This window comes from Leptosomus discolor, chromosome 16 (assembly GCF_034619465.1).
Source record: "Leptosomus discolor isolate bLepDis1 chromosome 16, bLepDis1.hap2, whole genome shotgun sequence".
In the NCBI taxonomy this organism is placed as follows: Eukaryota; Metazoa; Chordata; class Aves; order Leptosomiformes; family Leptosomidae; genus Leptosomus; species Leptosomus discolor.
The window spans coordinates 14,554,832-14,581,453 of record NC_141406.1 but is presented as its reverse complement, the minus strand read 5'-3'; the positions used below and the strand labels follow the sequence as shown (position 1 = coordinate 14,581,453).

Below are 26,622 nucleotides of genomic sequence, written 5' to 3'. Positions count from 1 at the left end.
CTTTATAGTGATGGCTGCTGTAATAGCATGTTTGTCGAAGTAAAAATGGTGCTGATCCTGAAAGGTATTTCTGTTTCACAGCCTTATCTTCTAAGCCTTTTTTTAGAGCAAGAGTGAGATTTGAATTGCAGTTCCTGCCTTTAAAGGCTTCTTGAGTGCTACTAATACAGTGCAAGTCTGATAAAGAGTTTGAGGAATGTCTGTGATGAGTCAAGTCACCCTTTTGTCTTTAAGAAATAAAATTGTGGCCACTACCTGCTATCTGTCTTTACTGGCATGTGAAACTTGTGAGGCTGAAGTATTGCACCGTAGCGTTCTGTTAATGGGATATGGTAGAAGGACAAAGCAAATCTTAGGTACAAATGCTTTTATTTTTCCCCCCAAGAGAAACCCACTGAAAGCTCTTAAGAGTTCCTTCATGTTTTGTGCTTTTAAGAAACTAGTGTTTACTAGCTTTTTAAACCAAAAGAATTGATGACCTCTAGAGTCATGAACTGCTCAGAGCTAAAGAAGCCAACTGACAAGTTACTGAACGTGTTTGCCAGAAGGTGATCAGCCATCGTAAAGATTAATCTCCTTTTTCCGCTGAGACTTAACTATGATTGCCGAGATTACACAAGGACCTTAACTGTGATGAGCTTAACTGGAAACAGAACAAAGCTGATCTAACAGTATAAAGGGATAAAATCACTCATCTTAGAGTGACTGCTTAGATGAACGATAATGTGGGCACAGGTCACTGGAGAGGGTGGTTTCTAGGGCAGGGAGCCATGAAAGAATGTGGGGTTGTGCAATGAGCCGCTGAGGAAGGGATGCCAGGCTCCCAGTGCCTGTGAAGTTCCTTATCTGTACCCGGTGCGTTCTCTGCATAGGAAGTGCTTTGATCTAGGTTACTAACAGTAATGTTTTGAAGATTTGTTGCTGAGGTTTTTTTGGTGTTGTGGGGTTTTTTGTTTGTTTTTTGGGTTTTTGTTTTTTGGTTTTTTGTTTTTTGGTTTTTTTTTTCCCCAAATACCCACTGTTAAATGCTGGCAGTTTCTCCCAGCCCTCGCTGTCCAAATGGCTAAAATTGAGAATGTAACTCAGAGCCAGCAGTAAGGATTTGAGCCCCCCCCCCGCCTTTTTTTTTTTCATTTGTTTTTAGTTATTCTTTTTGTGTTAAGATCTCTAACTTAATCCCTATAGCTAATCTAGTTAAAATGGAGCAAATCTCTGGATTTACTGGTACAGCTGGAGAAAACTTGCCAGTCATGTGGCCGGGAGTGATGCCTCCTTGTGACCATGATACTAAAGAGCTCTTTGTTTCAGGCTCATGTACAGTCAGGAATGGTTCCTTCTCACCCAACTGCCCATGCTCCAATGATGCTAATGACGACACAGCCACCTGGTGGTCCCCAAGCCGCCATCGCTCAAAGTGCACTACAGCCCATTCCAGTCTCGACAACAACACATTTCCCCTATATGACGCACCCTTCAGGTGAGGAGTGTGTGCCCGGGAGACCTGCACCGTAACTGAGCCAGGTCGTGGTAGTGAGGAGAACTGTTGTGAACCAGATGTGGGGAAAAGAACAACAACAACAAAAAAAAACCCCTCCATCCTTAAGATGTCCTTGTTAGAGCGGCAGGCTGCTGAAGGCAGGTTGTTGCTGCCTTTAGACGTTGCCAGCCTGAGCGCGAGCCGAGATAAGCGTGTGAGATTCAGCTAATTGAGCAAAGGCTTTGCTTCTCGCTAGCTGAAGGAGAGCAATGGATAACTGTGCAGACGCTGGCACTGCGGGACTGTGTTCTTCCAGGTTGTGCCGTGGGGGATGGACTGTCTGTGTAGCCTGTTTATAATGATCTGGGGGGTTATTAAATTTAAAGTGATCGGTCTGGAGGATAGGAGTGAAAATGTTGCTTGGGGGTAGGGCTGTTAGACTTCTAATGACTGCAGTAAAGTGACAACTGAAGTCTAATCTTTAATTCAGAGTAACATTCTGCAGCTTTACTTTTGGGAAAAGTAGGTGCTGGATGACTCCTTTCCGCTTAAATTTAACCTGACCTAGGTTTCTTTATTATTCGTTTCCAAACGGCCTCTAAACTTTGGTAGTGAACTAGTTACCTGATCTTGTATCCTGGGGAATGTGTGAGCAGAACAAGGCTGCTTTCTGAGGGTTTAGGTAGGGAAAAAAAAAAAAACATCCAAAGGACATCTTGATATTGCAGGGTTTTGTTTTGTTCTCGTGGAAAAAAAAAAAAAAAAAGAAAAAAAAAAAAGAAAAGAGAAAAGAAAAGAAAAAGTTCAGCTCGGTAGTTGTCCTGTGACCACTTTACTAGCAAACTGTTGTGTGGCTTGCCAATTTATTATTTACATTTGAACTTTTTTTTTACAGTACAAGCCCACCACCAACAGCAGTTGTAAGGCTCATCTGGAATAACTGAAAGGCTGGATACCTTTTGTAGGCCAAATACCCTCCTTCTACTGCTTCTGCCAACTGGAAGCACAGAAAACTAGAATTTCATTTTATTTTGTTTAAAAAAAAAAAAAAAAATTGATTTCTTGTAACATCCACTAGGAATGCTAACAGTTCATCTTGCAGTGGGAGAGATTCGGACTGAGTAGAGGCATTTAGGAACTTGTGGGCTATTCCATAATTCCATGCACTGTATCTGAGTCCTGCAAGTGCCCCAACTCTGCTTGCTGAAAACTGGAAGTTATTTATTTTTTAATGACCCTTCAAAGTTATGAACTCATCAGCTAGCAAAAGAAGTAACAAGAGTGATTCTTGCTGCTATTATCACTAAAAATCAAGACTTGGAGATCCCTTTTACTTCTAACTAAACTTGAAACAGGTTCAGTAAAAAAAAAAAATTCTAATCGTCAAACTGATGAATTATTATTTATAAATCACGTTTGATGAGATAATCACTATCGTGAGACAGTGATGTAACTTTTAAGTTAAGAAAACTTTTACTTTGTAGATAATATAAAATAAAAACTTAAAAAAAAATTAAAAAATAAAAAAAGTTTTAAAAACTGACCTACTTAGTGTTTGTGTCATGTTTTACCAGTACCTATCTTTAACCTGTTCTCCAGCTTTCAGTCCCCATCGGAGCAAGTGATTTATTGAGCCTCAGGTAAGCTCTGCGGGGTGTCTGTCATGTGTGTCCCCCCCCGCCGTGAAACCCGATGGTCGTCTTTGACTCGTGAAAAGCTCTCGAGAGCAGAAATCCCAGCAGGTTTTCCACCATCTCTCGTGTTCCAATCGATTCCCTGGTGCCTCAGCCTCGCACTGGTTCCGCCTGCTGTCCCAGAAGATGTCACAACTGGGCCTTGAGGCTTAAGGTGACAAAGCTACACGTCAGTGGTGCTGCTGGAGGACGGGGAGAAAGCGGGGTAAGCGTTTGTAACCGTTCCTTGGCGAAACGACCGGGGGAAGGACAGGGAGAAGGACAGGAGAAAGCAGTCGGCTGCCACCTCCCTGGTTATAAAGCGCTGTGGTCTTCCTCACTGCTCCGTAGGGCGCAGGCTCACCAGGAGGTGATGCTGGTGAAACTGGGATCCCGATCTAGTTGCGCTTCAGCGGCAGCCGAGCGAAGCGCGGGGGCTTTGGTGGGCGGCCGCGAACGTCGCGTTGCGGCTCGGCAAAAACCCCGCAGGGGAACGCAAGCTGCGGCCGCTGGGTTAGTCCGTGCAGGTGAGCAGCGCGAGGAGACGGACTGGTGCGTGTTCAGGTGGGCAGCAGGGGGCACGAGACTGTCGCAGGCAGCGGTGGTGACCTGGGGCGCGACACCTGGAATGAGTCTTCGGAGAAGGAACAGCTTGCTCACGCAGGCTGTTGGCTTTTCAGTTCTAAGGGAGGGTTTCTGCCTTTTAGCATCCAGTCTCTGTTAAAATAGCAGCCAGGCACCTAGAGAGATTCAGGCTAAAGACTAAAAGTGAGAAACGAGTTCTAAAAACAGTTTATTAAGAGCAGATTTTTTTATATTATGGTAAAATTGCATTATTCAAGAATAAGTTACTTGTACAGTACATACAGAAACAATATATAGAAAAACCTACTATACAAGAAGAACTTTTCTGTGCAGGTGAAAAGTAGAATTTTCAGATCAATACGCTTTTCATCCAACAAACTGTTGGCTTTAATCATCCTGCTAAAGGCTGAGTTAGAGAATGCACAGTCGCCTCCCCACCTGTGGTAGTTGCTGGCGAAGGTTGGGTCTGTTCCCATCGAACAAGCTTAAATAAAAATTTGGAATACTCAAACCTGTTAGTCAAGATTTCGAGGCTTTGTTAGAGCATTGGTTGGATGACAGCAGTGTTCTGTGGTCTGGAGGCTGTAAGAAATGAGAAGCTTTGGCCTCACCCCGGACCCTTTTCTAGAAGCTTTGCTCCAAAATACTTTTGGTGCCAAAACTATGGGTGAGGCAATGGTGGTGTCAGTGTTTGGTAACCTGTTCTGGATCACTGGTGCTGCTCCTCAGGGCTGGGATGCAGGAGGGAGGGAGGGATGAAGAGATTAAATGATGCTTCATGTCATGAACCTGTCACCACCCATAAGGGCACCGATGGGGATGGTCTGTCAGCAAACAGCAAGTGGTTTCCGAAGTGTGAGATGGAGATGAGGGGAAGTTCTGGCCGGACCAAAGTCTTAGGTTATGCACTCAGCCAGGTCCCTGCTGTCACAGAGAGCGAAGGCACTGCCTGTTTTGCATCTTTATTGCCAAAAACAACTGTCCTGAGTAGCTGGCTGAAATGGGGCTTCCCTCCCTGGCAACCCTCAGGGGTCATTGGGCAAAGGCTCCAGCTGAAGGCACCGAGAGTCGCTGCCGGGTGGGTCGTTGGATCCAAACTTGCGTTGCACATGCCCATCTTCAGGGCCAAGGCACGAGCTGCTGGTCACATCTGATGCTTACATCAGCTTGAGGAAACGCTCCTCTCCGCGGGAGCCCAGGAGGCAGCCGTACCTGCAGCACACAGCCCGGCGGGGGATCTACCTTTGGCTTCCCCTCCTCCCAAAACTCAACGCTGGTACTTCATAAACGCAGCTAAAAGCCCACATGGGCTGGGGAACTAAACCTGCCAAGTCCTAGACTGTTTTCCCAAGTTACCAAAAGACTATAAAAATTCCTTCAAGTTCCTTATATTCCATAGAATGGAACGGCTTAATGGTCTTTGCCCGCCGCTGCGACAGAGAGGAGTACCTGATGGGCTGGATTAATGTCTGCTGGCAGGAGCAGAAGTAAGGCTGTGTGTCCGGCTCTGACCTGTGTCACAAGCCAGATGCTTTCTAGAAGAAAGGGGATTTCAAACTCAGCCCTTCAGGAGCTGGGGGAATAGCCCAAAAAAACACCCTTGGGTCCCAGCGCGGCTGGGATTGGGACCGCAGCAGGTCTGAGCTGCGGCAGAGCGGAGGACTAAGGCGGGGTGATGGTGGAGCTGGGTGGCTGGACAAAGCCCTTGGCTACCTTGTTGGTGAGGTCTGAGAGGGAAATAACTCTCTTGAATAACAAGAGCGACTTTCCCTCGGCTCACTAGTGGGGAGAACGGGAGTTTGTTTGCACAGGGGAAGTGGCTGACGGGGCGATAATGAACTCAACATATATTTTGCTAATCAAGCACAGCAATTTCCATTTAAACAATGGAGAAACCCCTCGCAATTAAACTGCAGGTTAAAAATACCACATGTGTGTGCATGTTTAGTTGTTGGCGCTCGAACAATAAGCCCCGGCGTGCCAAAACAACCCATCCCAGCAGCAGCATCTGATTTATCTGGCAAGGGCTGCGCCGGCTGTGAAGAGCAATCCCTTTTCCCAGCCCGTTCTTTCTTGCAGATGCTTTGAGCGTAGGGTGATTCGGGTGAGCCCACCTCGGCTGGAGCTCAGCAGGACTAAAATCAGCTCTTTGAACCTTAGCAAGATTTAGGTGTGCGTGCTCCGGGAACCGTGCCCCAAGCAGGCAAAGGAGCCGGCAGCTCGCGCTGTGCTTCCTCCCCTTCCCCTCTTCATCCCTAGAAATGCAAGACCAGGGCGAGTCACTTCTTAGCAATGAAGGGAGCTGACTTCCCTGGCACAAACCAGCCCTGGCTCTACGCTCCTGCCGGTCGGTGCAGCCTTTCTGCTGGTCCGGGGAGGAGAACGGGGTGCGGATACGGCCGAGGACAGGGCTGCCTTTGTGTCTCCGGCAGCCTCGCCGCCTTTGGCAGCGCTGGAGGTAACAACCAGCCAGTGCAATTTGCTCTGAACGCTCTGGTTTCAGGAGCGAGTGTGTGACGGTGTGTGCTGAGCGCCGGGAAACGCCGATCCCCGCCCAAATACACGATTGCTTCCCGTGCGCCCGTTTTCAAGTCGTTTTAAACAGAGGAAAGGGGGGGAGACCTTGCCTGCTCTGAATGAACAAAGACAGCCCGGGAGAGGGCTGGGGCAAGAGATGGGGAGGCACAAAATGCACGTCCTAAGTGGTTTCTCAGGTCGATGGTATCCAGTTTCTCCCAACCCTCATCCTTCAGCTTATAAAACCAGATTTGCAGTCCCTGGCCTGCGTTTGGCCCTGGCTATTTTGGCCCTGCCCAGTCCTGGCCCCTGCTTGTGCTACCTCAGCCCTTTCTGGACCAGCCCAGCACCATGATCTCGCCCTTCAGTTCCTGACCTCGAGCAGAGCTTGGCTCCTCGTGTTTTGACTGCCAACCCAGCTCACTGCGCGCTAACGGCAAAGCCCTGCCTAGAGGCTGGATTTTTGCAAAACTCTCTAACTCAGCCCCACGAGGCTTTTTGCTTGCTTGCTTTCAAAGGAATTCCTAAACGTTAATACTCCTGAGGGCACCCACCTCTACGGCAATTTCAAGGCAAATAAAAATACGAGGCTGTGCTGTACAGCAATCTCAAGGCACGTTTTGCATCCGAAATCCCGGGGAGCGCCGCGTGGGCTTGCGCTGAGAAATCTGGAAGTTGAATGCTGCGAACATCCCCTCCTGTGTGTCGCAACAGCTCCAGCCCCTTCCTTATTCTTAAAATAACGGCAGCTTCTAAGAAGTGGTTCCTCTTTCTTGGCACGGCCGCGCCGGCTACCCCAGGTAAAGCAGCACCGGGGCTCGGCGGCACCGATGGCTGCAGAGCCTGGCAACAGCAGCAGAAGTTGGGGCACGGCCGTGCTCCGGGCTCTGGAGCTGCTCTCCTTAAGCGGGCGCCTTCGTTGGGGATGGGTGGGGGGGACACAAGTCAAGCCCCTGGGGATTTGGTGGATTCACAGTTGTTCCCGCGGGAGTTACGGTAGTGCCTACGTCTTGCTCGGCGTGCAACTCACCGCGCGAGCAACCGGCGCTTGGGCGAGACACAGGTGGGCCAATAGGTCAAAGCGCCTGTTGGGTCCCTCCAGCCATCAAGATGCCGACCCACCAGCCTCCTCCACCTAAGGCACATCGGGGGGTGCAGCCCCTCTGCAGGCTCGGAGCGGGGCTGGCTGGGCGAGGCTTCTCCTCCAGGCGGGGAGGGGTACACCAAAGGAACCCCCTGTCACCTGCAAGAGGCTGTTGTGTAGCTTTAAATACCGCCAAACTCTTGGTTACACTGTGTTTTGGGGGGAAAAAGAAGGCAAGAGAGAGCGGGGTGGGCAGCCGCCTGCACTTGGGAGGGAAAAAAAAAATGGTTTGGGTAAAAACTTTGTGCCTAAAATGCTTCCATCACTGGGATAAAACGCCTCCATCACCGGGATACACCACCTCCATGGCCGGGAGGAGCGGCTTGCTGTCAGTCTCCGCGTTAGTTCTCAGCTAGTGACATTATTAACGATGGAGCAGTTAGTGTTCGTGTCTTAATTAGCAAGGCTGATGGTGTAAGTATTTCTCTGGCTGCTGCAGGGAGTGACTGCAACTGTGCTAGGTTAAAAAAGAAGAGCAAGAAAAGCCAGTTTTTGCCTTAGCTGAAAATAAAGCCCAAACTCTGATCGTGATCATCATCTTCGCCCAACGTGGGAGCTCAGCTCCGGCAGGTCGGGCTTTGCTGGTGGGTTTGGCAGCGGCAGCACGTGCTGGGGTGGGAGGATGGGGCTTGTTTTTGCCTGCGCGGCCTGGAGCAGCAACTGGTTGTTGACTTTATAATCCACCTTTTTTTTTTTTTTTCCTTTTTTTCTTTTTTTTTTTCCCTTTCTCCAATTACATGGGTGTAACACAAGACCCCGGTTCCTTCGCTGGGCGCTGTCGTGTCAGGGACAGGCAGGAGACTGAGCCCGACGGTGCGATGCTCGACACGCAGGGACGCAGGCACGAGCGGCGTGTGTAAACAGTAACGAGAAAGCTTTGATAATAATAACTAAAAATAAAAATAAAAGGCCCTTTAACAGGCCGAAGAGAGGGAGCACACCCGTACAGGAGTGAAAAATGACCCCCTTCCTTGCAAAAATATAATAATCATCCCTAACCAGAAGGAAGAAACTAGGTACATTCTTTCTCTCGATCCGATACCTGGAAGGTCTCTAGGATTTCTCCACCCAAAAGTGCATCCCGGTGCTGGCGTGGCAGCCGTCAGAGGGGCGTGTACTGGTTGTCGATGGCACGGACGTGGCCCCGGCCTGGTGCCTCCACCTCGTAGTCCGAATCGCGGTGCCGGGGGCCGGGGGCTGCGGCTGCCCTGCTCGGGCGCAGGCTCTGCGCCAGCTCGGCCGGCGGTGGCACCAGGTGAAAGATCTGCTCCGGCGGGGGACCCGGGAGAGTCTCGTTGGGGCCGTGGGGGCAGGAGGAGCCCGTGGGGGTGAGGCTGAATTCGGGGCTCCAGCCGGGGATGGGCAGGGGGAGAGGGACGGTGCTGCTGGAGCCGGGAGCTGCAGGCGGAGGGGAGAGACGGCCGGTCGGTGGGATGCTCCTGCCCCATCGCCCCCACTGGCGGTATCAGGGTGGGGGTGCGGGGTGCATCCTGCACCCTCCCTGGCCACAGTGGGGAGCAGCCAGTGGTTTGGGGCAGCTTCTCCTTTCTCAAAAGAGGAAGCCGGGAGCTTGGGAGTCACCTTTTGTGCCGCCGCCTGGATGCTTCCGCTTCCCCCCACTGTGTGTGGCCAAAGGTCCCAGCTCTGCCCAGCCCCGGGGACATCCACATCCATCCTGGGGACCCTCCCACTGGGACAGGACCCCCATCCCTACACCCCATGGGAACATCCCTGTCCCTCCGTGCTCGCGTACCTTGCGGCTGGGGCAGGACGACAACGTAGCTGGACAGACGGACGTCGCAGGCTGTCCCGCACTCCAGCGGGATGGGGTAGCGATGGAAGTGGTGCAGCATCTCCACAATGGAGGAGAAGCGGAGGTGTTGGACACGGCACTGGCCCCGCTCTGTCAGTGTCAGCCGCAGGTGCTGCGGGGAGGAGCACGGAGCCGTTACCCTTCCACCGGCTCCTTGCTGGAGGAGATGATGGTGGGACACGGGGATATTTGGGGTGGGGGGACACAAACGGCCTTAGCATGATGTGCTGCATCCCCAGCCCGCGGTGCCCTGCTTGCTGCAGGGGGTTTTGCCCCCCCAGGAGCTGCCATGGGGCCCTGTGAGCATCGGGGCAGGGACCAGGCAAGGAGAGCATCTCCACAGGGTGGGATGGGACAGGGACCACACTGCCTAAGGGGCCCCTGCAAGATTCCTTCCCTCCTCAACCCTGCCCCCCGCCCCAGCCCCTCTCCCGCCCGTACCTTTGCTCTGCCCTGGAAGTTGAAGGTGAGCACGTACTCGCCGCGGCGTGTCTCACTCTGCCGCACCAGGAAGACGCCGTGGCCCTCCAGCCCCCCCAGCTGCACCAGTTGAGCCGCCTTCACGCGGGAGATGGGCCCGTGGAACCAGGGGCAGGAGGAGAGGAACTGCTCCATCTTCGGCCCTGCTGCCTCCCCTGGGCCCCCCGGTGTCGCCCCTGCCAGGGCACAGGGATGAGTGCCCCGGGGAAATGGGGACTCCTGCCCGTCACCCCTGTTCCATTCCCCTCTGGCTCTGACCCCCTCACACCCCATGCCACTTGGGGATGCCCCCAGCACCTCTTCCCTGTCCCCAGGGTCCCCCCCACATCCCCAGTGCTCACCTTGGCTGAGGGCATTGGTGCTGGTGGTGGGACTGGCGGCCGCAAGGTCAGGGTGCCGGCACGCCAGGAGCTCGGGGTCTCCCACATCAGACCTGCCGGGGACGGGAGAAGCCGGGCTGAGCACTGGCGGTGGGGGACGGAAACAATGCTGGGGGACACGGTGTGGCTGTCCCCATCCCCAGGCTCGGGGACACCCGCCAGGCGCTTACCCCCTGCGTGTGCACTCCCGGATCTCGGCTGTCCAGGAGCTGAGCTGCTGCTCATCCCCCGCCTCGAACAGGACATCGGTAGCATTGGTGACCTGGGGGCCATCAGAGAGGGACAAGAAGGCTTCAGTGAGAGAGATGGGCATCGTCCTCCCACCCACCCATGCTGGGGACCAACCCTGACCCCAGCCAGTGCAGAGCATCCCCCCCCGCCATGTGCCACATCCCCCCCCATGCACCCCTTGCCTGGCTGGGAAGAGGAACTGAAATTTGGCACAGGAGCCTTTGGCAGCCACATGCGTCCTGGAGGGTGGAAAAGACCTCGGGGCCGGCTGCAAACCCCCTCGGCCGGGCCTTACCTTGAGGACAAAGGTGTGGAGGTTATCGGGCATCTCGAGGCGTGTGCACCTCCGCACCTCCTGGACGGCGGAGCAGGCGGCAAGCAGCTTCGGCTTGGAGCCCTGCGGAGGGGAGTGCGGCAGCTGAGCTGAGCCCCAACACCCCAAAACACCACCCCATGTCCCGCTGCTTTGCCGGGACAGGATCGAGCCTGCTGGGAGCCACCCAAGGCACGGCAGCCAGCAAGGAAATACCCCACTCTGCAGGGAAATACCCCATCAGCAAGGAAATACCCCACATGGCAAGGAAATACCCCGGCGGCTGTTAGGGCACCTTGCCAGGGGCCAAGCAGTGCCGGGAGTAGGGACCCATCTCCGTGACCCCCCCCCCCAAGGACCCAGCAGCAGAAGGATGGGTGGAGGAGAGGAGGGAAAGGGGGGTTCCCAGCACGGCAGTGTTTCAGGAAGACTGTGTTCATTGCTGGGGAAACTGGGGTGCAGGCAGGGAGCACCCCGCTTACGGGTGCAGGGGTTGGGGGCGCGCTCGGCGGTGGCGTGCCGAGAGCGGCCCGTGGTCACCCGGCCGGTTTGGCGCTGACACAGGCATATGACAAAATGCTGAGCAAACACTTCCAGAAAGACTAATAATACCCCTCCCGGCAGCTTTCAGTTCCTCTGTCACCCAGCACGCCCCGTGCGCCGGCAAGCGAGCCGCTGATGGCTGCCAGGCTGCGGCACGCAGTGCCCACCCAGCTGCAGCCGGGACCGGGTTGTATCCAAGATGCCAGGGACCCTCCTGGGTGCAAAATGCCCCTGGGGGACCACGGCACCAGTTCCGGACCCAACACCTCCCTCCTCAGCCCTGTGGCCGGAGCGGAGCGGGCAGCTCACCCCGTACAGCCCCAAAAAGCCCAGCCAGTGCTGGTATGTGCCAGGTATGCTTGTCCCCCTGCGCCAGGCTTGCTGTCAGCGCGCCATGGCAAAATTTTGGCTGGCCGTGATTGACGCAGCAGCTTCAGCATCCCACCGGCTGGGTGGCAGCACCCTGCGCTGGCTCCGGCGGTCCTCTGTCCTCCACGGCCACTGTCCCCACAAGGATGCCAGGCTGCAGGTGCTTCACGGCGCAACGGCGTTTGCCAACCAAAGCCCATCAATTCTTCCCCGAGCTCGCGCTGCTCGCTGCAAAGCCACTGCCATAGCCCCAACCAGCTGCATGACCCCAAGGCAGTCCCCACTGGGCGCTGGGCAACTTGGCACTCTCCACGCTCACCCAAACAAGCCGTGTTTCATTGACTTTTTTTTTTTTTTTTTTAATTATTTATTCTTTTTCCACACCCCCACCCCTTCCTCCCTCCCTCGATACTCTCGACTGAGGACTCGGTGTACTTTGGGGCCGGAAACACAGTGTGAGAGGGATTGGCCCTTATCAGCACCAAGCTGTGCCAAAAAGAAAGTTCTTAGAAGTCTCTTGCCGAACGGCATCGTGCAAGGGGGTTGATGCTACCGCAGTGCAATCACTGTCGCCGGCGGGGCCGGGGTGCCGCGAGCTGCCGCGGTGGCACCGATTGTTTTATCCTGAAGGGGTTTGATATTTTTGCCACCCTTGGAAGATAACCGCGTCCTGTGCGGAGTCCTGCGGGGAGAAAGCAAGAGGGTTGTTGCCCATCCTGGCTGCTTTCCCACACGTGGGTTGTGACACCCGGCACGTCGCCAAGCTTGCCGGCGCGGCAGGTTTTATCAGCATCCTGACCACGGCATTGGGGTCAGCCTCCTGCTTTCTTAGGAAGTGGGAAATTCCAGGAAAAGGGAGTTCGGTGAAGCCCGCTGCGTCCCTCCCTGGGGAGAGTGCAGACGGGGAGCGCGAAGGGAGAAGGAAATGATGCAGCAGAGAGAGATACGGCGCCTGAAAAACCAGTCTGGCTTCAGAGAAGTGCCTACCGCAGGCACAGTGCCCCCACCCCCCGAACTGCTGCACCTGACCGCAAGATACCCTGTTCGATGGCGGCCGGTACCAAGAAAGGGATTTCTCGGTAACCAAAACTGCACACTCAACACACCGCGTGTTCACCCAGCACCCAACGGGCTCCTTCTCGGCAAGAGAGGTGCCATGGCAGCATCGTGGGGCTGGGTACCCGCTGCTGCTGGCTGGGCTTGGGATGCTCAGGATGGGACAGGATGCTCAGGATGGGATTGGATGCTTGGGATGGGATTGGATGTTCAGGATGCTCAGGATGGGACGGGATGCTCAGGATGGGACAGGATGCTCAGGATGGGATTGGATGTTTGGGATGGGATTGGATGCTCAGGATGCTCAGGATAGGACAGGATCCTCAGAATGGGATGGGATGCTTTTAGGATGTTCGGGATGTTGCCCCAGTTCAGTCCTCAGCCCAACCAGCATCAGCTCCCACCCTGGACATTTCACCCCACCACTCTCCAAAGGATCCTGTGCACATGGGGCAAACCTCAGCATGAGGTTGAGCACCACTCCCCCCCCCCCCCCCCACCCCCCAGAAACCCCCCAGAATCACCTAGGGACACGATGCCCTGCAAAGCTGCGCTGGCAAACCCCCAGAACACAGCCACCACCGTGCCATGGCTGCAGCATCCCCGAGCCTGACACCTGGTGTGCAAAACCAGCCATCCTGGGGTGTGACATGGGTGATCCCTGGCTCACGGGGCTGACGGCAGCAGGACCCAGCCTGGATCCCACAAACCCCCTCTCCCTGCATGGGCTGACAGTGGCTGGGCACTGCTGGGGACATCAAGCCACCGATGGAGATGATGGTCCCATCGGCTGGGGATGGAGGAGCCACGCCGGCTCTTGGCGCTTGCTTAGATTTAGTGCTTGAGAGCAGCGTCCTCCCACCTGCGCTCTGCGGATCCCAGGATTTGTATTTTTGTTCTTTGCAGGTGATTGTTCTAGAGTTTAAAAAATACAAAGCTTCAGCCAGGCCAGAGCTGTCCCCAGTGTCATGGGACAACCTGGAAGATAGAGGAAAACACCCCCCAGGGCGAAACCCTCCTGCTCCCTGTCCAGAGCATCCCACCCCAGCCCACTGGGGGAAGGGAACACCCCACTGCACCCCCTGTCCCATGTCCCTGCATCCCTGACCCCCAGGTTCCCTGTGGGGCGTCACGGGGAGCGCCGGCACGGCGCGGGGAGAACCAGCACGGCAAGGGGAGTGCCGGCACGGGGTGTGCCAGCACGGCATCTGCAGCCACCGCGCACCTGGGGAGGGCAGGGTGGCCGGGAGAAAAGGGGATTTGCCGGCATCTGCCAGCTATAGGAAGGAGCCCGACGCCAGCTCGGCGCTGTGGTCGTGCCAGCAGCGTGAGCTGAAGGTCAGGCCAAGGTCACGGCTGCGCTCGGGCGTTGCAGGCGCGGAGAGGAGCTGCTGCGTTTCCGCCTCGCAAACCCCTGCTAACAGCTCTTGCCGCAGCTCCTTCGCCCGCCACTTTCTTTACGACCTGTGCTGACACAAGGGCGGCCGCAGTGCCAGCGGGCCGCTCACGCCGACGAGCACCGGCGGCTCCTTTTGCCATGATCCTCCCGCCGGCAGCCTCCACAGCCCACCTCGTGCCTTCCGTGCGAGCGGCGGTGGGGAAACCACCACCTGGGAGGGCTGGCACGGCACAGTGGGTGCCCCTGCCCCTCTCCAACAAGGATATTTTCGATTTATGTTCACGTTTTTTTCGGAAGCAAAGCTCCTCCCAGGCTGCCCATGCGTGATGCTCTGAGGCGCTGCCACAAGGAGTACGACCCGCACGGGCGCACAGGGGACCCGGCAGATGCTGGGAGAGCTTCTTCGGGTGGGGGGGAAGAGGAAGGCAGGTGGCTTTCCAAGAATGAGAGTGAAATGATGCTGCCATGCTGCCCACGCCCGGGACAGCCACGGGTGTGCCTCTAGGTTTGACCAGCGCTGGCACTGCCCATGCACCAGCAGGGTGGTGGCACCCACCGCCCACCCAGACACCCCCAGGCTCAGCTGATTTCTGCCAGGTCCCCAAAACACTGCCACCACCCGTAATGCTGGTTTGCACAGGAGGGAGCTTCCCAGTGGATCTGACCAGTGCCCAGTCCCCTGCTGGCAAAGGCAGTGGTGGCACGGGGATGAGGATGGTGAGAGCAATGAGGTTGGTGGCAGGTGGGAGGGTGGTGGCAGGGTGGATGATGGTGGCGGCACAGCAGTGACGGCGGTGGCACGGCAATGACGGCGGTGGCACAGCGATGGGGGTGGTGTCACGGCAGTGACGGCGGTGGGAAGGTGACAACAGCGGTGGCATGGCGGTGATGGCAGTGGCACAGCGGTGACGGCGACGGTGCAGCGCGGACAGCGGTGGCGCAGTCATGGCAGCGGGGCCAGGAGGCCAAGACTGGATGGAGCAAGGAGCAAATCCTTCGAGAGCGGCGGGCGCTGCCATGGGCCCCTCCACGCGCCGGGGATTTCCCCACGCCGGCTCTTTCGCTTCCCCTCTGAGTCACGCCGTGGGAGGCGGGGAAGCGCCACGAGCCCTTGTGCAAGGTCCCCGACGGATACGGGCGAGATTTGTTGGTTCTTGTAAATCACGGAGCCCGCCGGGTGCCCTTACGCAAGGGACAAACCTCAGCCGGAGCTGCAGCATGGCCGGGCACGGCTCAGCCCCACCGGGCTGTCAGTGGACAGACAGACGGACAGCCACCGAGAGCTGCAGCGGTGCGAGCACTGGGTTATACCAGCATAAAACCCACATCCCGCACCCCCGGCCCTGGGGAGTTTTGTGAAGTTTCCCAGCAGCGCGGAGACACGTCGCCCTGTCCTGGGGGATGCCGGGCGAAGTGGAGGGGAAACACGTCCCATCGTTCCATTTCAGGGCAGCGGGGTGGCAACAGGGGGTTCTGTGGGGCTGGTGGGGGGCAACAAGGAGGGTGCAAGGTGCCTGCTGTGTCGGTCATCGTCCTCAGGGGGTTGCACAGTGGGTAATCCCAGTGTTCGTCCTCAGGGACTTTGCATGAGGGATAATCCCAGTGTTTGTCCTTGGGAGTTTTCACCACAGTGAAACACAATGCCCGTCCTTGAGGACTTTGCACCAGAGATAATCCCTTGCCCCATGGCTAATCCCAGTGTTCATCCTCAGGGATGTGCACCACGACTGATCCCAGCGCTCAGCCCCGCAGGTTTGCAGCACAGCTAATCCCGGCCTCTGTCCTCCAGCGGCTAATCCCAGGGCTCCAGGGGTTGATAGCACAGCTAATCCCAACGCTCCTCCTCGGGCATTTGCACCACAGCTCATCCCAAGCGGACAGGGCCACCCCAAGCAGCCCCGTGCCAGTGCTGGTGTTGGGGACAGGGTCTGGGATCCTGCTGATTGGGCTATTTCCCTGCACACCCTTGGTCTCTCACACACCTCCTCACCCCCTGAGAGCTTGCTGGGGAGGAGCCCAGAGTGGTACACCCTGGCCTCTCTGCCTGCATGTGGAGGCTGTTCACTCTGAAAACTACTGACAGCAGCAGTGAGCACCATCATGGGTTTCTCTGTTCTGGGCTTTGGGAACTGGAGGTAGGTTTCCTGCCTCTGTTTTAAGCAGAGAAAACACAAGAGGTGACCTCTGCTGCAGGCTGCTGTGCTTGCTCGAGGTCCCCCAGACTTTGACCATCACCTCCCCAAAAACCCCTCTCTGCCCACCCCAAACCCTCGCCAGCATCCTCAACCCACCAACACCAGAGGGACAAAAGGGTTTCCAAGATACCCTGTCTCCAAGCAGCCCCAAAGCCCACGGCAGCGGACAGAGCCATCCCCGAGGGGACCGGGCTCAGCGGTGACAAGAGGCACCGTTGTGCCAGCCTGAAGCGCTGGCTCGGGGGCGGCCGGAGCACAAAGCACCTTCTGTTCCCATCCCGGGCGGCTGCCGAGCGCCGGCGAACGGCGACGCAAGAAAACACAACCCGGACCCCCACCAACCCACCGAGCCTGTATTTCTTAAACCTGGGGTGCTGTGAAACGCCACCCCAAGAGCTGCTGGGTAAATCCATACCCATGGGGAGGGATTTGGGGGGGGGTTGTCCAGCTAGAACCCCCCGCCTCATCCTCGAGGCTGACTGCCCCTCTTTGTGCATTGATAAACCTCCACCCAGCAAGGCAGCGGCTGCCAGATCCGTGCAAATGAGTCAACATTTTGCAAAACCCAAAACCCCTGCAAACCGCCCCAAAAACCGGAGCGCCCAGTGGCTCATGTTCACAGCAGGGTTGAGGAAGACGGGGGCTATGAACAGGATTTGTAAACAGGCAGCGTTCCCCAGCCCTTTTAATGTTTATTATTATTATTATTATTATTATTATTATTATTATTATTTATTTTAAGCCAAGCTCGCTTCCAGTGTGGGCTGCTTTAATAATTTCCTGGAATAAATAACGAGCGCAGAAAGTAAACAAGGTGTCTGAGTGCAAGCAGGAACCGGCTGCAGCCAGGCACTGAGTCACCCCAAAGCCTGGCCCCGGAGGGCTGGGGGACATGGGGTGTCCAGCACGGACCCCGAGGCATCCCCGCAGTCCCCAGGATGTCCCAGGATTTTGCATTGCCCCAGGGTTTTGCATCATCGAGGGGTTGTGCATCACCCAGGATGATGCAAGAGCTTCCAGAGCCCACATGGGACCTTCAGTCACCTCGGGTGGGTATTTGGGTCCCAAATCAGGACCCCTTGCCCGGTGCTGCACCCTGCCTGGCTGAAGGAAGCAGCTTGTGCCTAAAAAATGCTTCATTTTTAACATAATTTCAAGACGATGTTGAACATTACAACAGCCATCACGGACATCGGTCGGAGCTGCGACCAGCTACGTGGTGGGGAGGAGCAGGGTCCGCCCTGGCTGAGGATGAATCCTTCCAGAGCCCGTGCTGCCTGTGCAGGCTCTCATAAATATTTACCTTTGAAAGAAGCAGTGCTCAGCCTTGAAACAACCACATCCTGGGCCGTGAAAAAAAAAAAAAAAGGGAAAAAAAAAAGAAAAAAAATGGAAAAAAAGAAAAGAAAAAAAAAAAAAAAAGAGATAACCACCCAAAAAAAACCCCACCACCGGGCATCTCACAGCAGCTGCCAGGGCTGAGCGGGACCCAGCAACCTCCTGCACCCCGTGGGCCCTCGCACCCTCTGCTGCAGGAGGCTTGGGGGCGAAGCAGCGCGGTCCTTGAGTGCTCTCCCAGTCCCTTTCTCTGTGATTTTCTTCATATCTGCATTTTTTTGCTCATTTTTCAGCTTGCATGTGGTGCTTTCCTACCCAGGCAGCTCTGCAGCATCCCTGCAAGGGAGACGGCCCCGATTGTGAGCAGCCGTGTGCTGGCAGGCAGCGAAGCATCCCTGCCATGGGGCAAACCCCCATGCCAGCAACAGCAAGATGGATTTTAAAGGACAGGGTTAAAAAGAAAGGAAACCCTCCAAGCCCCTCTCCCGCAAACCCCAACCACCCCAGCACCCGGGGAAGCGGCAGGTTGGGACTCTGTCCCGCAGCCGTCCCCTCGCAACCCAATCAAGCCCCGGCGAGCTCCATCCCAGCAACACAGTTTCCAAAAAAAGAAACTCTGCTCTTCAGCAATTAACGCCGGGGCTGTGGTTACACTGCTAAAAGTGTTTTTTCCGTCCATGACCAAGGATGGAAAAAGTTGTGGTTAATAAATGACAAATAACCTTTTGTCTCATCGCCCTCCCCCCCGCCCCCCCGCGCATCCTCACCCTGCAATACCAAAAAAAAAAAAAAAAAGGGGGGAGCGAGGGGGAAATAGAAAAAGTCACCACCAAAATCTCAAAAAGCCAAAAAGGCTGCTCAGCCCTGCGCGCCTTCGAAGAACAGCGCGGAGCCGAAAGCGAAGCAGCGAGGGGATGCGCCGCCCGCCCCGCTCGGCGGTGAAAGTCCGCGAGTTTCTGTGCAGCTCGGAGTGCGGTTTCACCTCTCCCGAGGGGATCGCAGTACACCCAAACCCCTCTGGCCCTCACCCCATGGCAGGTTTCTCAGCTCCTGCCCCTGGGGATGCCAGGAGAAGGACGTGGTCCCTGGGGATGCTGGGAGAGGGATACGGTCCTTGGAGATTCCATGAGAAGGATGTCAGGAAAGGGATGCAGCCCTTGGGGATGCCACAAGAAGGACACCAGGAAAGGGATGTGGTCCCTGGGGATGCCACGAGAAGGATGCTAGGAGAGGGATGCAGTCCCTGGGGATGCCACAAGAAGGACGCCAGGAAAGGGATGTGGTCCCTGGGGATGCCACGAGAAGGATGCCAGGAGAGGGATGCAGTCCCTGGGGATGCCACAAGAAGGATGCCAGGAAAGGGATGCAGTCCCTGGGGATGCAGGGGGAGGGATACAACCCCAGGGGATGCCAGGAGAGGGATGCAGTCACTGGGGATGCAGGAAGAAGGATGCCAGGAGAGGGATGCAGTCCCTGGGGATGCAGGGAGAGGGATGCAGCTCTCTGGCCACGTGTTGTCCAGCTGCCAAAGGACGATGCAACAGGGTCGCTCTTGGCTGGAGGATCAAGGCAGCAACCCCCGCCAGCCTGGGATTGTTTAACATTTTTATTACAACAAAGAGGGAAAAAAAACCCAGGCAGTGCGAGCCGGCTCACCCCTAGGCGAACCACGGGGACAAGGGCAGGAGCACACATGGTCCAGCCCGCTCCAGCTTGCAGGATGGAGGACACCAAATGGGATCCAGATTGACGCAAACTCGCTTTTCCCCAGGCCAGGGTGATGATGGGACACTGAGATGCTTCCCATCACCGGCAAACCCCTTCCTGTGGGGCATCCGTTGCCTGCGGGCTCCGGCAAACCCCTCTGGGAGTCCACAGGCAGCAGATGCCTGGCTCACGATGGCCCTGGGAGAAAAAAGACCATTTTGCATCTTTTTTTTTTTTTTCCAGAACAGAGGAACAGGGGCTGCAGCGGCGACAAGGGCATTTGTGCATCCAACACGGCGCATCCAGTTTTTAAAAATCACTATAGGTCACTAATAAGAGGAAATGTGCTTTGGATTTGAAGCAAAGCATCGTGCTGCAAAAGAGAGGGGGAGGGTTTGCTCAAGTCCCTGCCTGGGATAGGGATGCAAACACAGCTGCTGCTGGGGTCAAGGCTTCCCAAAATGTGACCTCTCCACTCCTCTCCGCCCCTGCCTCTTCATGTATCCTCGGTTAAGTCACTTAAAGCCACCTTTGAGCAGCCCCAGTTCCTCGTGGAGGTACAAAGCAGCTCCAGGAGGAGCCAGGATGGGGATGGGGACCACAGCACTGGGATGTCCCCCACCCCACGCCTGGCCAGCTGCTGCGCTGAGAATTGGAGCCCAGTGACGCAGGGCCTGCTTGCTCAGGAGGTGGCAGTTCTCAGAAACCAGCTTCAGGTGAAAGGAAGGGGAAAAAGAAAGAAAAAAAAGAAAAAAAAAAAAAGAAAAAAAAAAAAGGAAGTTAAAGCAGTCTCGCACTGAGCAGAGATAAAATACTGCTCCTCCTGTGGCCACGGCTGAAGATGTACGAGCCACGACACAGGCACCACGGGTTTTCACCGGAAGGAGTCTTCCCGGCTTGTCTCGGCATGCCATCAATTTACGGGACGAACTGGATTTCATTAAAAAGCTATAAAGAAACCAGCGCAAATGCAAATCCCATTTCCCTTCCCCTTCCTGTAAAAACATCTGGCCAACAGAAACTGCTCGGGACATTTCCGTTGCAAATCACAGTTTTCACGGAGTTTAGGACTTGGCCGTATAAAAGGCACTTGGGGCTGGGGCTGATGGACTGAAACCCTGCAGCGCTGCATGTTTTAGAGCAAATCTGTTTTGCCAGGTTTGCCTTAAATTGATGAAGGTGGAGAGGCCTCAGAGCTCTCCAGTCCTACAGGAGAATAAATGGCGTGGTAGAGGAGAAAGCCTTTAGTGTCTCCGTGGAAAGCAGGGAGAACCGGTGAGCATCGCCCTCATCCTGGATACCAGGGAATCCACCTGGGCTGCACCAGGACCACATCCAGGATTTCACCGTTTTCCCTGTGCACATGTATACACACACCCATACGTACAAGCGTTATACCCCCCATATCCCCCTGCTCCAGGTGCTCTGCATGTCAGGAGGGCCCCACTGGTGCTGGGTCCGGCCCCAGCAGCCTCACACCACAGAGCATCGCCAGCTCGCCCTAGTCGGTGGCACAGCATCCTTGCACTCCTCCTCTCCCCCGGTGCACCAGCACCCTCCGGTGCATCCCCGGGGTGGGGGTTTGGGTGCCTCCCACCCTGTGCCGGGTGACCCGCTCCCAGGACAGCTCCGGATCCGATCCTCTCCAAACCTCTCCTTTGCAACACCTTTTTTCCAGCGCTCGAGGGAGGAAGGCACAATGCCAAACCCAACCCAGCAGTGGCTGCAAGCGTGGGAAGCCCCACCTCAGCCACCTGAAGCTCCCAAGAGACCAGCACCTCCCTGGGGGATGGGATGCCCATGCCAGGCAGCACTGCAGGGACCACCGGTGGCTCCGGCACGGCTCGCCCACACTCACCCCTTCGCCCAGCGCGGTGCCGGCCGCAGCCACCCAAGCAGTAAATGGGATTGGGGCCCTTCAAAGCGCCCTCCTCCCTTTGATGCCGGGCATGTTACGGGATTAAGCTGAGAGGCCCCACTGGAGCGCACTACGGGGGAAAGTAGGGGGAAAAAAAAGCTCAAAACTGCCAAAAGCAGAGTGCTGGAGCAGCAGCCGAGCCGCGGAGGGGCACGCGTGGGGCCACCCCCCCCTTCGCCATGTACCTGCCTTGCCAAGGTCGTTGCAAGGCGCTGGATATTTGGGGCCTTGGCTTGATGAGGCTGGGCTGAATGTCCATTTACATCGTATTATTTAAAGGGAGAAGGGGAGGACGCTTCTGGGGAGACCTTAGGAGTGACCAAGCCTAATGGTCCAGAGACCAGCCGAGGATGAAAGTGCCCAAGGACTGTTTTTACAGTTGCTTATTTAAAACCATTAATCTTTCATGATGCTCAACAGCATCTTTGAATCATGAACAGATCCAGCAAAGGCAGCAGCAAAGCCATACGAGCATCCCAGGGCCACAGGATGGAAGGGAGGGGGCTCCCTGCAGCCTTTCACGGGGGAGTTATTGGTTATTTTTTAGTTAAAGGAAAAAAACCACAAACCAAATCACCAAAAAGCTGCTCTGTTTCCACCGCTCTGGGGTTTGTCCCCTTGCTGGGGTTGGGGAGTGGGACCCACCAGCACAGTGCAGGGCTTTCCACCACCCCCAGAGTTTGACCGCAGTTACTGGGAAAGGAGCTGGACTGATTCTGCTGTAAAGGAGACAGGATTTGGCCCCGGCCCAGTTAATTAGAAAGGAAGGACCCGCCCTGAGAATATTTGCACAGGAAGCAATTTACTCCGGAGACTCGCGAAATGCAGCAAGGAACATCCCCCGCTTCTGCGGAGCTGGCTGAGAAACCCCCCTGCTCCGCGCTTCGGGGGACCGGAGGGTCTCTGGCCACGTGATGACGGGGAGGAAATCTCCACGGGACGGAGATTTGTTGCAAACTGCAAGGAATAACACTGCCGAGCTCTGGGTGAACTCGCTAAATGTCTTGTTTTAAAAGCCTCCTGCCCATGGGTCAAAGGCGGCCAGGGGCTGCGGGGAGAGGAAGAATGTGCCGTGCACTGGGCTGGCTTCCCAAGGGGAGGGCGGGGGGAAAAGTAAAGAAAAAAGGTGGGGGGAGAAAAAAAGAGGGAAAAAACCAGCGTTTGCAAACGCCAGGTCCTGGGGGCTGGTCGGGCCCGACTGGGTGCGCATCCTGCGGGACAAGGGTGCTGCTCCGGTGTGCAAGAGCCAGCGGTGCAACGGCTCTGCTCCCTGGGCTGCGCCAAAAGCCTTTAGGGGAGAAGGCTCGGCTCTCCCCTACGGCTGTGCCACGTCACTGGGGATTTTACCTGGTGTGAAGGTGGCCAAATCCATCGTGGCTGCAATGTGCATGGGGAGAACAACTGCGCAAGGGTTTGGCGCCCGGGTGGTGGGGGGCACGGGTGGGTGCCCATGGAGGGGTGTGCTCGTCCCTGACTGCCCAAGCCCCGCCATGCAGGGGAGCACAGCCTCCCCAGGAGGGCATCCCCTCGCTTCGCCTTCGTTTTTGGCTCTTGCAAAGCCCCGAGGGCTGGTCTGGGCAACGGCCACCAAGGACGAGGAGGAGCAAAGTTGGCAGCAAATTTGGCAGCGGTGCCTGAAATAGCACCAGCCCAACACCTCCTCCCCAGCAGCCGGGCCGTTCCCTGCGACAGGGTCCAACATGCCCAGTGCCACACGGGTGAGCCGGCGTCCAGTGGTGCTGCCCAGCTGCTGGGAGCACCCTCCAAGAGTCCCAGAATGATGCTGTTCGGAGCCAGACCTCCCCGTGCCCCCGATTGGGACACACGCTCCCACGAGGACAACTAACCGCAACCTCTGACCCGACGGAGCACAACTGGCCTTTGCTTTCAGATTGTACAATTTTGGTGTTTTTTTTTTTTTTTTTCTTTTTTAAATATTGGGGTTGTTTGACAGAAATAGCAGGAATTTAGCCTGCTGCTCCCTGGCCCAGTGCCGCAGTGAGCGGCAAACACAGCCCGAAGGCAGCGACAAGGCTCCGGCTCTAACCGAGGCTTCCTTCTTCCCAAGCACAAGTTAGTCATCAAAGTTAAACAAGCACACCCATAAAAAAAAAAAAAAAAAAAAAAAGGAAAAAGAAAGAGAAAACCCAGCCCATCACGCCTGCATAAGACCTGCCATGTGGAGGAACTGTCTTTTTAAAGATTAAACACCACGGCTCCCCCCGCATCGCTCCCCGTTCACTCACATCCTGCATCATCTCCGCTCCAGCCAGTGTCTAAGCACCACAGGAGCTCCCCGGGGTAGCCAAGATCTGAATTTCTAGCCACAAAAGTACTTACAAAAATAAAACTAAACTCCCTTACAGGTCCCATGGGGAGCAGAGAAAAGCATACAGCCTAATTTCTGTTTTCCCCTGCCTTTCCCAACTTGCCCAGGCAAGCAGATGCCCTGGTTGCTGAAGCCACAGCACAGTGGGAACAGGGTGAATTTGGGGTTCGCCAGCCCCGGTGATCCCCAGCCTTGCTGGGACAGGTTCATGGGGCTGGGAACGAGCGGTGCAGAGGCCACCAGCCCCTATCCTCGGCTCTGGTGCTTTGCTTCTAGCCAGAAAAGCCAGGTTTGGGGTCCCAGCAAGGACAAACGCAATTGCATCGCAACTGCTTGCAATAATTAGTGCTCACATCACCCTTGGCACATGGTCATGGCATTATTTTTGCCCCCTGTGGCAGTGATTCTCCTATCTCAGAGGTCTCAAATACAGGGTGCAGCCTCCGCTTCTCCCCATGGGACACGCCAGCATCATCCCCAGCCTGCAGCATCACTTGAGGGACCCACAGCATCACCTGGCCAGGGCAAGAGCCAGCAGGTCCTTACCTTGGGTGGGTCGAAGAGCTCCAACACGAACTCCTCGCCGTCGGGCGTCCCCGCTCGCCGCAGCACCAGGCGGCAGCGCTGCCAGCGTGTCCCGCTGTCCAAGGAGGTCTCGTCCAACAGCCCGTACTTGAGGAACCCCTCTTTGCGCACCTCGGGGGGCTGCTCCCGCGACAGCCCCCACGGCAGGATGCGCTTGCCCAGTCCCGGCTTGAGAGCGGCCTCCGCTGCCGCCTCCCCATCCCCATCCCCGGGGAGGGTGTCCGAGGAACGGCGTCGGAAGAGGCTGCGCCAGCTCCTGCGCAGCTGGCTGAGCGAGAAGGGCCTCCGCGCCGGCCCCGCCAGCTCCTCCGAGCTCCAGGACTTGCGCAGCCCCGTCGGGGCGGCTTCAGGGGCTCGGCTGGGCTGCTCGGGGCAAGCGCCCGGCTCCGTCTCGATTTTGGTGGCCACCGTGCCCAAGGCGGCATCCGTGTGCTGCCGGTGCGCCTCCCGGTAATCCCGCGCCGGGCCAGCGGGCAGGATGCGGAGCTGGTTCATGGCAAAGCCTTCCTTCACCTCGTGGCAGAAGTACTGCTGGAAGAGGTCGGTGAACTGCACCGAGAAGTTCTCAGCGGCCAGGAGGTCATGGTGCGGGTGCTCGGTGGCGAAGCGCAGGTAGTGCCGCGCCAGCTCCTTGGCGGTGCTGATGGCGTGCAGCTCGCAGAACTCATGCCAGCCCCGGGGATGCGCTGGCGTGCCGGCTGGCAGAGCGTGCCCATTCATTGCCGTGGCTTCAGCGAGGCGGACGCGCTGCAAGACAGAGCACACCGGTGGCGTCAGGGCGGCCCCAACACCCCGATGCCTCCCCCCCCCGGCCCCCCAAGCCCCGGCAGTACCCTGGCCAGCACGGATGTGTGCCCGCCGGGCAAGCAGCCCAGGCTGCACCATGGTTAGCTTGGCTCCCGGTTAAAGCTGGGCACCCAGCCCCGCCGCAGCACCTTGCATCCCCATCCCCACCTAGCAGGGCCGTGCCTCAGTTTCCCCACCTGCGAGGCGGGGTGCAGGCAGGTCCCGGAGCGGGGTGTCTGTGCAGCTTCCTGCCAGCACAGCTGCCTGCAGCTGCCCGCTGCCCCGCGGGGACGCCCGGCCAGGCTGCATCCGCTCTCCTCCTGCCAAGGCTTCGCAGCGCCGATGAGTTTCCCTCCAGGGACCTATTTCAACGGAGCTGATAAAACTGGAGTGGGGGCGGGAGGGGGGAGGAAACAACATGAAAAGCTCCAGAAATCCAGGGACGGAGCTGCCTTGCCTGCCAGATTCACCCAGCCCCACCGGCCTGCGGAGCCGTGGCTGTGCTGCCGGCACAGCCAGAGACGAGCACGTGTCCGCGGGGGGATGCTCAGCTGCCGGCGGGACCGAAAGGCCATCGGGCTCCGGCAAACCACGCCGTATCTCTGCCCCAAGCAGATTTTGCTGCGAGGCCAATCTGACGGCACCCCATGGCCGGCGTGCAGCTGCCCCGGTGCGCCCGGCTGAGCCTGGCAGCGGCGTTCCCCACGGTGGCCCAGCTGCGCCACACTGCTTACCACCGCACCTCGTGCTCGCCCGCAGCACTTATCGGGGCCGTGCACTCCGCTCGGGCAGGAAACATCAGCCAACCCACCCGGATCCTGCCGTGCCGGCATGGGCACCACCACCTCCCCAAAACTCCAGCCACCCCGCAGCAGCACCCTGGCTACTGCGAGGGGCGAAAAAGTGATTGCATTTGTCTGGGGGGGGTGAGGAAAAATTGAATAAAAAAAACAAAACCAAAACCTGAGGGGCCAGGAGGAAGCAAGCGGGACGATGCGGAGCACGCCGGCATGGCGGATCTTGTTTGTAGCCGGCGAGGCGATAACACTGGGAAGCAGACCTCTATCTCTGCCCACCCGCCGCCCTTCCTAGCACGTCCTGCGACGTTTCTACTCGAGGGGAGATGTTATCTGCCCCCCACCAGCCTCGCCGGGGCCCGGCTTCTCAGAAGAGCCACCCGAGGTTTGGGGATGGCCAGCGTCGCGGTGGTGCCGGGTGTGCGCCCGCCCGCGGCCCGGCTGAACCCCCCGGCTGGGCCTCCCGTGCGCGGGCGTCTATCAGTGCCACCAGCCTGCCGATGACTCAGCATCCTCCGGCTGCGCTCCCGCTTCCTCCCGGCACCCGGGAATCGCCACCGCGGCCGCCGGCGTTGCCGGCACGCTTGGCGGGATGCTCCCCCAAAATGCAGGGGGAAGCAGGACGCCCACGTGGACAGCTCTCCGAGCTAGCAGGAGATTCCCAGAATGGGGAATTTGCCTTCCAAGTTTCCAGGCTTGCTCTGCATCAGCTTCGGGAGAAGTTTGCGGCGTGGGAAAAGCCGGGCTTTGCCTGTGCCACGCGGTGGGAAGCAGCCGAAGGCCATCTCCGGTAGCAACGTGCTTTTTCCAACCAGCACGACGATGGGAACTACACCCCCAGAGCTTCCTCCCGACGGCACCGGCACAAACCACGAGGCCATCCTCCCCGCTCCTGCCCGGCGCATGTCTCACATGGAAATGGCTATCCTGGCTATATCCACACTCGAGCTACCGCAGCAGCACCCTGCTCCTCTGCCTGGCCCCAGG

At 57.0% G+C, this 26,622-nt stretch overlaps 2 protein-coding genes across 7 annotated transcripts in view; one reads left to right on the top strand and one right to left on the bottom strand.

Moving 5' to 3' along the window:
- Positions 1-2,983, top strand: part of ATXN2 (ataxin 2) — a 52,231-nt gene extending 49,248 nt beyond the window's left edge. For 4 of the 6 annotated variants that reach the window (XM_086474497.1, XM_086474500.1, XM_086474499.1 and 1 more), the window contains 2 exons: positions 1,309-1,477; positions 2,373-2,983. In XM_086474497.1, the coding sequence (XP_086330623.1) occupies positions 1,309-1,477; positions 2,373-2,401 (198 nt within the window). In that variant the 3' untranslated portion in view covers positions 2,402-2,983. Of the gene's footprint in view, positions 1-1,308; positions 2,239-2,372 lie in introns of those variants that run through there. The other 2 variants (XM_086474496.1, XM_086474495.1) reach the window with 1 other exon arrangement.
- A 936-nt stretch (positions 2,984-3,919) lies between these two features.
- On the bottom strand, positions 3,920-24,772 carry SH2B3 (SH2B adaptor protein 3). The gene is made up of 7 exons (XM_086474053.1): positions 24,014-24,772; positions 10,596-10,697; positions 10,240-10,331; positions 10,031-10,122; positions 9,651-9,865; positions 9,150-9,321; positions 3,920-8,794 (listed from the first exon to the last, which is right to left on the bottom strand). Exons 1-7 carry the CDS (start codon positions 24,770-24,772, stop codon positions 8,499-8,501), a joined length of 1,728 nt encoding a protein of 575 aa, XP_086330179.1. The 3' UTR covers positions 3,920-8,498.
- Between the last annotated feature and the right edge of the window lie 1,850 nt (positions 24,773-26,622).

What these genes read in the sequence shown, in the direction of transcription:
- SH2B3 (XM_086474053.1), bottom strand. Translation starts at nt 24,772, where the DNA reads ATGAATGGGCACGCTCTGCCAGCCGGCACGCCAGCGCATCCCCGGGGC. An exon ending in TCCACACCTTTGTCCTCAAG is followed by an intron (nt 10,332 to 10,595) that starts GTAAGGCCCGGC and finishes GATGGCCCCCAG; the next exon opens with GTCACCAATGCTACCGATGT. An exon ending in ACTTCCAGGGCAGAGCAAAG is followed by an intron (nt 9,322 to 9,650) that starts GTACGGGCGGGA and finishes TCCTCCCCGCAG; the next exon opens with CACCTGCGGCTGACACTGAC.